Source organism: Dysidea avara, chromosome 2, assembly GCF_963678975.1.
Source record: "Dysidea avara chromosome 2, odDysAvar1.4, whole genome shotgun sequence".
Taxonomy (NCBI): domain Eukaryota; kingdom Metazoa; phylum Porifera; class Demospongiae; order Dictyoceratida; family Dysideidae; genus Dysidea; species Dysidea avara.
The window spans coordinates 38,707,411-38,721,775 of record NC_089273.1 but is presented as its reverse complement, the minus strand read 5'-3'; the positions used below and the strand labels follow the sequence as shown (position 1 = coordinate 38,721,775).

The following is a 14,365-nucleotide window of genomic DNA, read 5'->3' as shown; positions in this document are numbered from 1 at the left end:
TAATGGAATGCTAACTCCAGATACAGTAATGGTGTTGTTAGGCAAGATCTGGCGGTGTTCAGTCTTATCATAGAGGGTGGAAAGAGCAAACACTCTTGCATCATGGACACTTCCTGGCCATCCTATACACACATCTAGGAACGGTAATTGGCATCGACAACTCTTTGTATTAACAATGAATACCAACCCTTTCTATTGTAATAGTCTGTGTGCAAATGATTTAGTGCAGAAATTGGTACGTGACAGCCATCAATAGCTCCAACACACTGAGGGACACCCCATTTTGTTTTGAACTCGTCCACAACACTAGTCAGGCAATTACCAGTGGGGAATTTAATGTACTCCTTCAGTAATACATCCACCACAAAACAGCACGTTTCATGTACTATTTCACACACGGTTGAATGTGCAATGCCGAACAAGTGGACAATTGTACAATATTCAGTTGGAGTTGCCAAGCACCAAAGAGCAACAGCAACTCGTCGTTCAACAGATAGACACTTTCTCATCACTGTGTCAGTTCTTGCCAATGCTGGGGATAACTTGCTGCAAAAATGTAAATGCATGTTTCTTTAGACATCTGGAAGTTTTTTAGCCAGTATTGCTGTGTGAATGTTCTCAATACAACATTATTCCACTACAAATCAGATCTATTAAAGACTAAATACTGAGAGTTGTTTATAGCAGGTAACTTTTTGTTACCGTAATATTCATGTATGGTATATAGCTGTATGCATGCAGTTGTGTGTGTCTTGACTGAATAAAGACAGTGACTAAATATATGAATGCAAAATACAGGGAATAACATCATGTAGACTACAGAACAAATTACCTCGAGAAAGAAACCCAAAAATGTCGCTCAACTGGAAAGGAACACACTCGAGTGGCTATAGCCATGGCTAAAATTCTTCTTTGTCATGCATGTCGGTTGCCTTTTCATAGCCACAATTCGCAGTTGTGCTATCTTAAGTCTGCCATATTGTCTTTCCATTGCTACTCTCCTGGAGACGAACAATTTCCACCAAAGAAAAACCAGTGAAAAGCCTGAAGAACAATGGCTGCTTCCATTTTTAGTAAGTGCACTAATCGTAATTGCAATAATGCTTAATTACGCACTTGTTACAAAGTACTCATGAAGCATGTGACATCATGCAGTGTGAACAGTGACCAATACTGGACTGTGCCGAGCCATGCCATACTGAACCGTGATATCGCGCTAGTGTGAACGAAGTGTTACTGTCTGGGTTAACTGAGGCCATGCCATAACAGGCCACCAAGCATTCCCAGTGATTGTTAGCACTTTGGATCATTTTCTAACTAGAAAAGTAAGATATTAAGATGTTAAAGTTCTATATTTAGTTTCCTTCAGGCTTAATGACTACACTTTATTATATCAGTATGTCAGATCAGTATTGGTATTTAGTACATCGGATTATATCGGATCTCTTCAAAATTTCTCTATCAGTACACTTCTACATTATACACTGCATGGTATCATTACTTAAGACAGCAGCCAAGACCAAGGTGAAGTACCAGTTGTTCTTTACCAGTTGGCTGGGTTATGTTCTTAAATAAGCTCGAGAGTCGTCATAATCAACACAGCCTGCTTTTGTCACATTATGAGACATACACAAGTGTATATACACAAGGGTCTAAGTAAACATGAGACCAACAAGTTATAGATACAAGAGATACATTTCATCAATGTAAGTACACAACTATCTGGTTGAATTAACTGATTAATTTAGTGACAGTAAAGCACAACCACATAAACAACCAGTCATCAAACATATCACACATAACCATATTTGGTCAAAACTTTGGTGCCAGTCAAATTGCTGAGGCAGCATAATATGTAAGACTGAGTGATAAACAAGTAATTCATAACTATTGTTAGTAATCTAACATGATTATTACTGGTTAGGCAATACTGACAGAAGTAACACTATAAAAGGAGGTGTCATCAACAAACATCATGCAATAACTTAAACTACTTAAGAAACAATTTGTGCTTTTGACAACAAGATGGTGCTGTTACTGAATACAGTTTTAATACTGACAGTGACTTGTTTTACTGTAATAGTAGAAGCTGACACTGAGGTGAGTGTTAGTCTTAATGATATCTCAAATAGTTCACCAACACTAGTTTGTAAGTATGTAGGGAAGTGTTATACCTTAACATATACAACATGTATGTACAGTGTTGGTGAAGGTGTGATCTATGCAATATTGTGAAAAAAATACTATCTGTTCTCTACTATTAGATAAAACTCATCAAATCAGTGTTACCTTATCACCAGTTGATGACTCCCAAATGGCTAGCCAAACATGCCACTATTCATGTGTCATATACCTACAAACCTAACTATCTGGAAATACATGCTGGGACTGCTCATTATCAACATGTTTTACAAGTTCAACTGGTTCCCCCTGGTGTTCTAACTAATGATGATAGCAAATGTGTAACTGTTACTATGATGATTGCTATGGACACAGTGTGGGCTGATAGTAGAGATCATGCTCCAAATTTTGGAATAAGTGATGGAGAAAGATTTTTTGGCTTTGTTGTACCTGATAAAGGTGCCACATCTCCATGTTACAGAACTGAAGGTGACAATGTCAACAATGTGCTTACAAATAACATACATAGCAGTTCTGGTGCTACGTTATCAAATCCTTCACAAGGTTTTTCCAGTGAGGTCACGATACAGATAAAGCCATGTGAGAAATGGGGATCTTGCCATACAGAGCATGAAGAAGGATTTGTATTTATTGCTAATTATCAACGTACCCTTGATCTTACTAAAGGATTGTACCTTGATGTGTATCGCCACAGTTCTGATGAAATTTATCGTATCAAATATATTGCAGTTGATGTTAACATGGATTAACTTCAAATACTAACAACAGTGTGAACATAATAGCAATAATAGTATTACGTCTTGTATGTAATGTTGAACAGTAGACATGTTGTAGTAGTATAGCAGTGTATGTGATATGTAGTATTAGCAATAAGTTGTAGTGCTTCCAATGTTTCTGTACATATAATACAAAACCATTAGATCAGAAAGCATGATGTGGTCATGTGATGTATAACATTACTTCAGTATGATGATGGGGTATTGTTCATGTCATTATATCATCAAAAAAAGGAAATTCTACAGTGTTTGCATTACACACAGAAGCACGACATGTGCACAAGGAAGGCAACTAACCGACAATACAAATGTACAATTATTTAATGTAATCTTGTTGCGCAAATGCCAAACAATCAATGTCGTACTATATAGATATGTATGTCTGAGATAAATAAATCACTTTCTATAGTTTTATACTGCTTCAAAAATTATTCACCAAGCACAAATACTTATTCAATAACATAAAATTTTGGACAATCAGTGATTACACACAAAATACAAAACACATCCATGAGGTTTGTATTTGATTTATAAACATCATAGACAACCATTTATAACACAGAAGGAACAAGAAGGCAAGGCTAATATTGGCTACCACTGAGCACTATGTGTAAGGAACGATTGCACTTACTAATTACTACCTTAATGGTCAGTTAATTCATTGCTAGTTAATTTATTCATTGGTAATTCATTTTCCATGTGTGAGCACAAGGTTTGTATTGATACCAATCACTCCACCATTCTACTGTTTCACATCGTTTAGATGGATGTACAGTAGCTGAAGTGTCTGATATTCATAGTTGAGTGGTATAGCACTCAACAGTCTTGGTTAGTTGGCAAATGAGCACGTGGTATACATGACACCAACTCAGCCCAACAGTTGTACTGCCTCCCATGACTGTAGTGCTGTACAGGTGTTCTTATTCATTTCAGAGTAATTCATCTCCTTGATGTATTAGCCAAATTTCATTGCCTTGTATTGTGACTTCCTGAGTTGGTTTGGTATTTGGTTTTGTTGATGCCTTTCAAATAATTTGTGGCCATTCTGTGTGGCCAAAGACTGTGTGGTCAAAATGAGGTACTAAACCATGTTACAATTATTTATAAACTGGTGCATTGGATTACCAGCAGCAGTCTTTGATCTGCCCATGTACCATACTACAACTACTTAGCTATGTAGCCATAACACAAGAATATTCTGTTTTGTGCATTCAAATATCATTAAACTATTGTTTCATTATAGAGCAATGTCATAAATGACATGCACACTTACACCCCATTTGCACTAGCACAGTAGCACGGTTTGGAATGGTACGGCTTGATAAATAGTGCAATGTGAACACAGTCCATACCGGGCCCAACCGAACCAAGCCAGCCTACCCGATTGAACCAGGCCAGGATGGTACGGTACCGGCGATAATTACTCACCAGGAGCACAAAATAAAGATTTCATAAACTCAACATGCAATGAAGAAGAACCCAGAAACACTGTTCGATGCAAGCTTCAGCACGAAAGAAACCCTAGAACAGTTATGAACTACTTTTCATTGTGGCAGTTACTCTTTCACTCACTTGGATTCGCGGCGCAATTTCTGCAGTTCTACGTAGCTGCCTATCTATTGCTGTCTTGCTGAAATTAAAGAATTCAGCAAAAAAGGCTTGAAGGGCAAGAGCTGCATTCTATTTTAGTAAGTAAATTAGTATTTAAAGCAAGCGAGACCGCGTAGTGTGAACAGAGGCAATACTGGGTCGTATCTAACTGAGTTGAACTGAACCATGCTATCGTGCAATGTGAACACAGTGTTATTGCTTACTTGTGACATGGTCAAATGCAACACATAAACAGTTCTGTAGTGTGCTAATGGCCAACCATTGGTTAGACAGCATAGTAGAAGACATTAGATAATCAGGCAAGCCCCACACTGGCAGTAGTCAATTCAACTGTAGACTGTCACGTAATCTAAAGTTTACACAAAGAACACAGAAATCCATCTACTGCTTTTGTGCACGTGACATGTTCTTGTACAATGGATAGCAATCTGCCAAGAAGTACTGAAACTGTAAGTGAAAGAGAAGAGAGGCTCAGAAAAAGAAGGCAGCGTTAGAAGAGAACTGGAAACCAATGAAGAAAGACAAGCAAGTTTTGTAAGCGCATGCACAGTGGATCATCACTCCTCAATTTACCTAGCTTCCTTCAACCATAGTATGTTTCATTTATTAGTTGAAAGGCTTCAAGTAACTTTTTAACCATTCATTTCGTTCAGTTGATTGCATTAAATAGCTATTTACTTTGAGATCAGGCTTGTCCCACAATGCTTTCAGCATCTGTCTAGTATAAAAGGATACATTATTATCGACAAGCACTACACAATAATTCTGAACCTCCTGAGCAACACATCTTCTGCTTTGCCTAGTTAGAAAGATGGTACCATTTTGATATTGCTAACAACCTGTTTAAGTGCAGCAGTAGAAGCTGAAACTGAGATAAATGCAAATCAAATTAAAGTGATACACCACTACCAATCCTAGTATGTGTTAGACTCAGTCATATATAATATGCAGTGTACGTGTGTTGATATCATGCCATCAATAAATTATATACTTCTTTCAGCTGGAGAAACCATCGCTATGTACCTTATCACTAGCTGATGACTCTTGAATGGTTGATTAAATATGTTAGGTCATGTGCAAGTATGATCTAATAATATTATAATGTTGACAGCCACATGTGATATAGAATGCTCTGTCGTGTAAGTACTCACATGTAACCTTTTTGTAGTTAATAGATTTTACACATGAACAGTGAATGCACACATCATGGTTTTTTTGTAAGGTACTTGCTAGCTATAAAAGAACATGAGTAGCTTTACTTTGTCAAGATATTTGTAAACTATTTTAAGTGGAATATCAAGATACTACAAAGAAAAATTTGTGTTTCGCTTACTAGATAAAATGATGTTGATACTGAATACAGTTTTAATACTGACAGTGACTTGTTTTACTACAATGGTAGAAGCTAAAACTGAGGTAAGTGATATCCCTTATGGATCATCAATTCTAGTCTGTTAATATACAACATATGTAAGTGCAATAGGTGTACTCCAACAGTATAAATGAACTCAACCTATTTTCTTCCGTTAGGTAGAACTCATCTAAACAGTGTTATCTTACCACCAGGTGATGAGTCTAAAATGGTTGAGCAGCTATGCCACTATTCATGGGTCATATACCTACAAAACTAACTATCTGGAAATACTTGCTGGGATCTCTAACCAACATTTTTTACAAGTTCAACTGATTCCTTCTGGTGTTCTAACTAATGATGATAGTAAATGTGTAACTGTTACTATGACGATTGCTTTGGATACAGTATGGGCTGATGCTAACGATCACGATCCACGTTTTGGAATAAGCGATGGAGAAAGATTCATTGGCTTTTTTGTAGTTGACAAAGTCAACTACGCTGATTACCATCCATGTTATTCAGCTGAAGGTGATAATGCCAACGATGTACTTACAAATGCAGCAAATGATAATTCTGGCCCTACACCAAACTCACCACAAGGTTACTCCAGTGAGGTTAAGATACAAATCAAGCCAGGTGAGAAATGGTGATCTTGCCACACAGAGCACAATGAAGGATTTGTATTTATAGCAAACTATCAACGTAATCTTGATCTGACCAAGGGGCTGTACTTTGACATATATCGTAGTAGTGCTGGTGAAATTTATCGTATTGAATACATCACAGTTGATGTTAACATGGACTAACTTCAAAAACATTACGAATAGTGTGAACATAATAACAGTTGCATGTCTTCTATGTAACATTGTACAGTAGACATTTAGTAGTAGCAGCATAGCAGAAAATGTAATAGTATCCACATTCTTAAGTTGTAGTGTTTCAAACTTTTTTGCACATACAATCCAACCCTGTTACGTAGACCAGAAAGCCTGTTAAAGGCAGTCACGTCAGGAGCCCACCAGCACCACAAGTTGCAGTGTTTATGGACTCCTGGTTATGTACTGTATGACATTTGACCAGTGTGATCAATGGGTATTGATCAACATAGCCAACCAAAGAATATAGTTTGTAGTATACACAACAACGTTGAAACCGGGTCACTACTGCTGACCCGGATGACCCACTGACCCGGATGTGACCCGGATTGACCCGGATTAATTAAAGCCGAGACGTGTTTCGGCTAGTCTCGGGCGAGCGAACGAGTCTACATTTTGAGCGTTCGATTCGTGTTGAGTAAATATTGCAACTTCAGCCTAGCTGTAGGTTGAAGACCAAAAAAAAAGGTCTTTATCTACTGACAATAGCTACCCCTCACCATAGATACCCTCAGTTTCGTGCTACATACTGCACTTACTAACAAATAGGCGTAGCTGAGCATATGTTGGTAATGCGATAAGTGGGTGTGGCTCACGAAAGAGCTACGCGATAGCGTTTATAAGTTCCACGTCGTCAAACGAACAATTTCGTTTCTCACGTGATCCAATCGGGTCAGACCCGGATAAATTGTAAACCGGGTCAGACCTGGATGACCCGGAGAAAATGTGACCCGGATGACCTGGATGACCCGACCCGGTTTCAACGCTGATACACAACAGCAGAGGTAAGGCAACTATATATGTCCCACACTATATTAAATTAGAATCTAGTTGTTTAAACACCATACATTTTACATTGTTAACACACTATTAACTTTCTAACCATCGCGTTTCTGGTGATCAAAACTGGGGCTGTATTTACTTGGTAACTATATATGTGGGTGTGTGCTTAGTAGTTTCTTGACCGTGTGACTCGCTACCATTAGTCTTGATATTAGTAGACTAACCATTCAGCTAATACTGTGATGATTATGGCTTGCCGAACTTTAAGATGTATCCCAGCTATTTAGTAGTGTTTACTTCATTACAAAACTACCATATTTGATATTATTTCAAACAATTAGGATGCAAACTTTCTTCTAAATACAGTCTTCATATAGGCCATACCTCTAACAGGATGTTAGAAGCACTATGTATCTATAATAAATAGCTGCAGTCAATAATTAGTAGTTTAGGATGTGATAATTAAAACCCATAATCAATAGTTACACAGGATGGATATATATATAGGACTAACCATTGACTATGAACATCAATAATAATAATATGAATATGAACAATGTTTTGGAAGGCCTTCCTCAAACAGAGTCAAGGCCTAAAAGTTACCACACAACATTATTATAAACTACATAGCTATGGTAAGTACCACACTTGCCTGTTTGTAACTGGATTTGATGACTGATAGTGATTCTCTGATACATTCACCATCAAAGTAAGGCTCTAGGGAGAGTAGTCCATGAGCTGAGTCCTGTATGGTCTGCATCAATGGCTGTTGATGAGTTAGTTGTTGTAGTGACTAGGAAATGAACAAGTGTACAATCACAAAGTCAACAAACATAGCAATTTTTACAAGACCAACTATGATATGTACAAAACTTAAAAAGTTCATTCAGTAATTTCAGAATTCTGCAGGTTGCTGTAAGTAGTCAGTCACTTTAAACTTAAAGCACAATACATCTTTCATCAACAGACAACATCACTTTTATTTTAATCGTATATGCAGACTATGGAACTCTTTACCAATCATTAACATGAATTTATCAACTTTTACCATCAAAAATCAACTAAAATCGTTCCTTGGAAACATTTCATTGACAACTTCAACCCCACTGATTCTCACAAACTGCATTATCTATGCCCCTGTGGCTCCTGTATAAACAACTCCTTCATGAACTTTGAACATCTCTAGTCCTGATCACTACAGTCAAGTAATTTCCAACTTGTAACCTCAAATTATGTAATTTATAATTTATGTTAGGTGTAATTTGTAAGTTAAGTAATTATAAGTTTACTTAAAGTGTAATTATAAGTAATGTAGTTTGGGTACTGGCACAGGATGCCAGTATTCCATCAGTGTAACAACTCTTAAGTTATCTATGTCAACATGTCAATTCCCCTGTATATCATTGTTGTTTACACTGTAAAGTTTTAAATAAATAAAAATAAATAAATGAAGTGGTCTAGATATGCAGTTGGATGTATAAAATGTAAGCAATTCAAAATTAGGGAATTCAAAGATGAAGGGGTCAATTTCTACATTAGTAGCTCTAAGACAGGTTACTCACTATGGTGTGTATATACATGTACAATGCAGCTTGTTATTATTTACAATTCAGCATGATTTATAATACTACAAAGAATCAAGACTCACGGTAGTGAGTCGCGTGGCCAGTAAAGCAGAAACGCGCGCCGCAGACAATAAATGTGACCGGGCCTGCGAAAATAGGGCATGTGGGCACATGATTTTTGCATACTTTTTCAAACTTTCATCACTCATAACTTTTGTACCAGTATGCTATGGCAATGCAATTTTGAGCATCAAGTAAGAATTTAATTGGCTTTATGATGCAAGTAACAAACTACAAATATCCTATTCCAGCACTGAGATATGACCTGTAGAGTGACATGGTGTAGTTTGTGCCCACATGCCCTATTTTCGCAGGCCCGGTCACAAATGACGCGAGCACTACGTGAGGATTTTACAGGAACGAACGTTGTCAAATTCGGCCTTCCTGTAACTCACCCGCCACTTACGCTATCCTTCTGAAACTCTAGAGTTGAACTCATCGTGTCACTAGTAACTACCACGCAAGCAGTGAAGCAAATCCATGCCGATTGTTTCGTGATCGAGATTGCCGACATCAAAGGGAAAGTTTCATTTTTTTTATCGCATGCGGTTAGACGCAACCGCAGGTGTATGCCTTGCGTTCCTTTGTGCATTCCAAACATTGATTGCCCTGCTATCGCTTCAGTATTCACTCAATCGCCTCAAGATTCACATCATCGATTTCACCATACACGATTACCCTACAGTCTCAATTTCAGCACCAAACGAAGTTTCAGTCGTCCTCAGTCGATCTAGAGGCCAAATAGAAATCCCAGATTGTTGTTTTCCGCAATACTCGCTTGGCATGTAGGGCAATGTATCTTTAAACTGTTTTAAAAGTTTCGTTCAGATTGAAACATATGTTTTCGAGAATGGCTAGTTTGAAATTTGAATTTAGTCGCCCCCGGGTAATTTGCTGTCTAAGAATTTTACTCGGAATTTAAAGAATGACGCAAAGCACAACTGCGGTCACTGGGTATTGATGAACTGGCGCTCTATGTAGTTAATCAGTGCATATAGCCACAAAGAAGTGTGCTGCAGTCCACAGATATATTCTATGGTGCTGCATACCATCATTCGTTTTTAAATTTGAATTTAGTCGCCCCCACCGTGACGTAATTTGTCCTCTAAGGGCGAGGCTTAAAGAATGACACAGAGTACAACTGTGGTTACCAGTTGTTGACACAAGCTGCGAGTAATTAGCACATGTAGCTAGCCAATTGTCACCATGCATTATTGCATTTTACAGCACCCCCGCACATGTAATTACAACATACAGAGGACACATGAATACCAAACACTTTTCACAACAATAATGTAAGAATTGTACAATAATGACTGTAATATAACTGCTATGAAAATGTTTTCCAGTGGACCGCCATGGTAGCAAGTCTCACATGATGGCATGTATATTCATCCAAGCACAATGGGAGTAACAAGTAAGTACGATGACAAGTTGATATGACTCCATTTGTAGAATCCAGATGAGTGGGTGTTGCTCCAGTATGTCTAAACAGTTAACAAACATTCCTGTTATAAATACGTGCTAGAGTTGCAATATAATAGTATAGTATTTAAATGCAACATACATAGTCTCCATTGCATCACTATCAAACGACACTAAGTGGAGGATATTGTTGCATCTCTAGTATGTATACTCTATCAGTACAACCTGTCTTAATGGCCACCAGTATAGAAAGACAACCTCTCTTGAAAAGCCAATTCCAATTGAGAATTTATACACTGTTACCTGTTTATTGAGTGAAGGTGGCAATAAACAAGTTCCACCGTAATTTATACACGTGATGTGATCCTGTATATTCTGTCAGTGGATGAGATCCACTTGGCCAGGACAAAATGTGACTCAAATGTCCTGGATGATCCATACTCAACCCACTTATGACCCGGAACTGAGTATAGAGAATACAATTATATTTATTTCTAAGATGTGTGGATGTGTGGACACATTACATACAACACATTACATGTACATACAAGACATGCTAGGTACTGTTTTAGCATTTCAAGTCACCACATTATGTATGGACCAGTCAACAATGCTTCATAGTGCCCATCAGTAAACCTGAAGAAAAGTTATGAAAAATAAAAATTCACATAAGTACAATGAAACCTCATTCATATGGCCAGCTGTGGAACCAAAAAATTTGGCCTGAATAACAAGGTGGCCTTATTAATGAGGTCATAAAGTACTGCTTAACTATATTTGGGATCTACTAGAGGTGGCCAATATAATGAGGTGGTCTTATTAAAGAGGTGGCCACTAAGTGAGATTTCACTGTACATACAGTTCACAATCACAATGGTGAACAATATTAATGGTTAACAATATACACTGAAACCTGCAGGTCACTTCTTGTGGAAGATTGCTCTCTACACTAAATGACACATTCAGAGATTGTATTTAGATGGATGATACAGTAACACATTGTGACTTCAATACTCGTGATGTGTCAATGCTAGGCAGCAACCATATACACAGCACTGCCAATGCACAACATCACACTTGCTCGCACACACAATTTTGCTCAAGATTTTACAAATTGATAATTAAGAGGTGTGGAAACTAGCTGTTCGCTCGAAAGACTGTGTGGCAGCTGTTTTCCTTCTGTACAAGTGGCCACCAAGACAGGTCCACTGTGGATGAAAGCCAGGCATTAGATATTTGGCATTTCATGTGTTGAATGCATCCCAGGGCTTCCGGTAGTCTCAAATCTTACCACAGTTTACCTCAGGCAGTGTTGTGGTCACCACTAAACCACCGGAATGCTGTGCTATGTTCATCTTATGCTTGGCTACTGTATTGTAGAACTGAAATGGATACTCTGAAAAATATATCCTATGGATAATGACTTCATCACTTTCTTCATCAGAGCTTATAAGGACCAATAGTGAAACTTTTACACTTTGGGCTGATAGCCAACTGCCTAAGTCTGAAGCAGTGTCTTTGGTGCTCTAACAGATTGGCTGCCCCCCTTGCTGCCAGCACTCACTATCCCATACGCTGTCACACACTAAATCCATCTCTATAGCCAGTTAGAACAGCATGCTTCTTACCTTTTGTAACGCCACAAAATGCAGCCACCTCTTTAAAAAGCTAGGTCAGAAATTTTTTGTCCCTACGGCCTGAATAATGACCAGTTTTCACTGTACCATTAGTGATTAGTGATCTTGGAGGACTATTTATTAAGATACTAAGATATACAAACGCTACAACCTCTAAATATAGCAGTAAATTTTTACCCTGGTCCAATGTCTCGTAATAATCGTTAGAGACTCTATTGTGACAAATACATGTTTATCATGATATGTGCTAATCGCCTTTTTACAATTAAGTTTTACAACACAAATACATGTATAGTTAAACTCACCAATTGTGACAAAATCCCTTCAACACGAAAAGACAAGTAATGAGACAACCTTGGAGACAACAGCCTCACAAGCCTATTCTGGTGCGCTTATTTAGTAGTAATATAAATTTTAAAGACGCTTATTTACAACAGGACATAATTACGCGCCCTTCTATTGTCTCTGTACATACTTGCCTTTTCTTTACTATTCTCATTTCAATTCACAAGACCTCTTGGCAGGGCCGTAGTTTCTTCACTTGAATTAGTCAATGCTTGAAGTAGATCGAGATACTCTAATAGAACAGTCACATTTCTACAAGTGCCATATTTTTATATTGTAAAGTCTGTAAGTAGCTAGTAATTTAAACTATACAATCCGATGCTAAGCAGAAGTTGTAACTATGCTAAATATTGATTGCTGTGTTACAGCTGTTTTGTGACTACTCTAATAGAGTATCTTGATCGTTTTAATGCAGTACAAGATGAAAGGCAAAGTGTTATTAAGGGTTTACTAGTTAAAATGGGTGGTAGTTGGCTGCAGTTGCATGCCACTAACAGGGCCGTCCAGAGAAATTAGAGAGCCCAGGGAAAAGAGTTAAAGAGGGGCCCACGGATAAGGAAGGGTCTAGATCCTGACTGCTCTATTAGAGTATATCGATCTTTCTTTAAACAGGCATTCAAGGGGCCCCTTTCGGGCTGGGGCAGGGGGAAAATACCCTAGTTACACCACCCCCCCATGTGGGCGGCCCTGGCCACTAAAATTACAGTTATATTTTAATATTCTGTCACTGTAATCTGGGGTTTCTGTCAAAACCATGGAAACTCACCTACTGTTATCAACAGTGCATTGCTTATTCTAAAAAAAAGTATTGAAATCGCATCCAAAAACAGCTTATAGCTGTAAAAAAAGTGCACGTCCAAGTAAAGCAGAGTTAACAGCGACAAAAGTAATGATATCATAATGCGGCTATGTGCGAGGTGTGCAAGTTGTAAAATTAATATTAGCTAATCAGATAATACAATGTTATTGTTAAAGTGTTAATGAGAACTGTGTGATGCTGCTATTTTTAAGTGTGTAAGCATCTTCATAAATGCCACACAAATTTAATTCTCAATAAAGCAATGTGTATAGATTCTCTGATAGCAATAAATAGTTTGAGTTTGGCCGTCTTTCCTGTATACGGCAATGCTACGAACAAAGGTGGCATAACTCAAACTATTTATTGCTATCAGAGAATCTATACACATTGCTTTATTGAGAATTAAATTTGTGTGGCATTTATGAAGATGCTCACACACTTAAAAATAGCAGCATCACATAGTTCTCATTAACACTGTAACAATAACATTGTATTATCTGATTAGCTATTATTAATTATGCAACTTGCACACCTTGCACATGGCCGCATTATGATATCATTACTTTTTGTCGCAGTTAACTCTGCTTTACTTGGACGCGCACTTTTTTTACAGCTATAAGCTGTTTTTGGATGGGATCTATGCTACTATAGAGCGCTTGTTCAAATTCCCCACCCCTGGGGGAAAAATTTAAGTTCAAATCCCCTCCTATCGCCCCACATAGCCCGTACTGGGGGGTGGGGCTTGACATTGATAGGTGCATAACCCCTACGCGGTTATATTAACACAAAGTTGTCTTGCAGTTTGTATAACATTAGCTACACTGTTAAAATTAAGGAGTAACTGTTACTCCCCTAGGGGAGTTCCCAGTGTAGGGAGGATTTAACACCCCTATATTTTTGTGGAGAGTAACTAACACCCGACAAAGGAGTAACAGGAACCCTTTGAAAAATCTATTGTAGGGAGTTCTAGTTACTCTAGGAGAGTTCACATAA

The 14,365-nt window shown here is 37.9% G+C and overlaps 1 protein-coding gene and 1 long non-coding RNA gene across 2 annotated transcripts; one reads left to right on the top strand and one right to left on the bottom strand.

Moving 5' to 3' along the window:
* The first annotated feature begins 1,985 nt into the window (after positions 1–1,985).
* Positions 1,986–3,059, top strand: LOC136244921 (uncharacterized). The gene is made up of 2 exons (XM_066036453.1): positions 1,986–2,100; positions 2,265–3,059. The coding sequence occupies exons 1-2, from the start codon at positions 2,026–2,028 to the stop codon at positions 2,889–2,891; spliced, it is 702 nt and encodes a 233-aa protein (XP_065892525.1). The 5' UTR covers positions 1,986–2,025; the 3' UTR covers positions 2,892–3,059.
* A 7,371-nt stretch (positions 3,060–10,430) lies between these two features.
* Positions 10,431–12,619, bottom strand: LOC136244916 (uncharacterized). Its single transcript, XR_010695650.1, has 3 exons — positions 12,534–12,619; positions 11,156–11,227; positions 10,431–10,653 (listed from the first exon to the last, which is right to left on the bottom strand). It is a non-coding gene; the product is annotated as an uncharacterized lncRNA (long non-coding RNA).
* Positions 12,620–14,365: the final 1,746 nt, after the last annotated feature.

What these genes read in the sequence shown, in the direction of transcription:
- LOC136244921 (XM_066036453.1), top strand. Translation starts at nt 2,026, where the DNA reads ATGGTGCTGTTACTGAATACAGTTTTAATACTGACAGTGACTTGTTTT. An exon ending in TAGTAGAAGCTGACACTGAG is followed by an intron (nt 2,101 to 2,264) that starts GTGAGTGTTAGT and finishes CTCTACTATTAG; the next exon opens with ATAAAACTCATCAAATCAGT.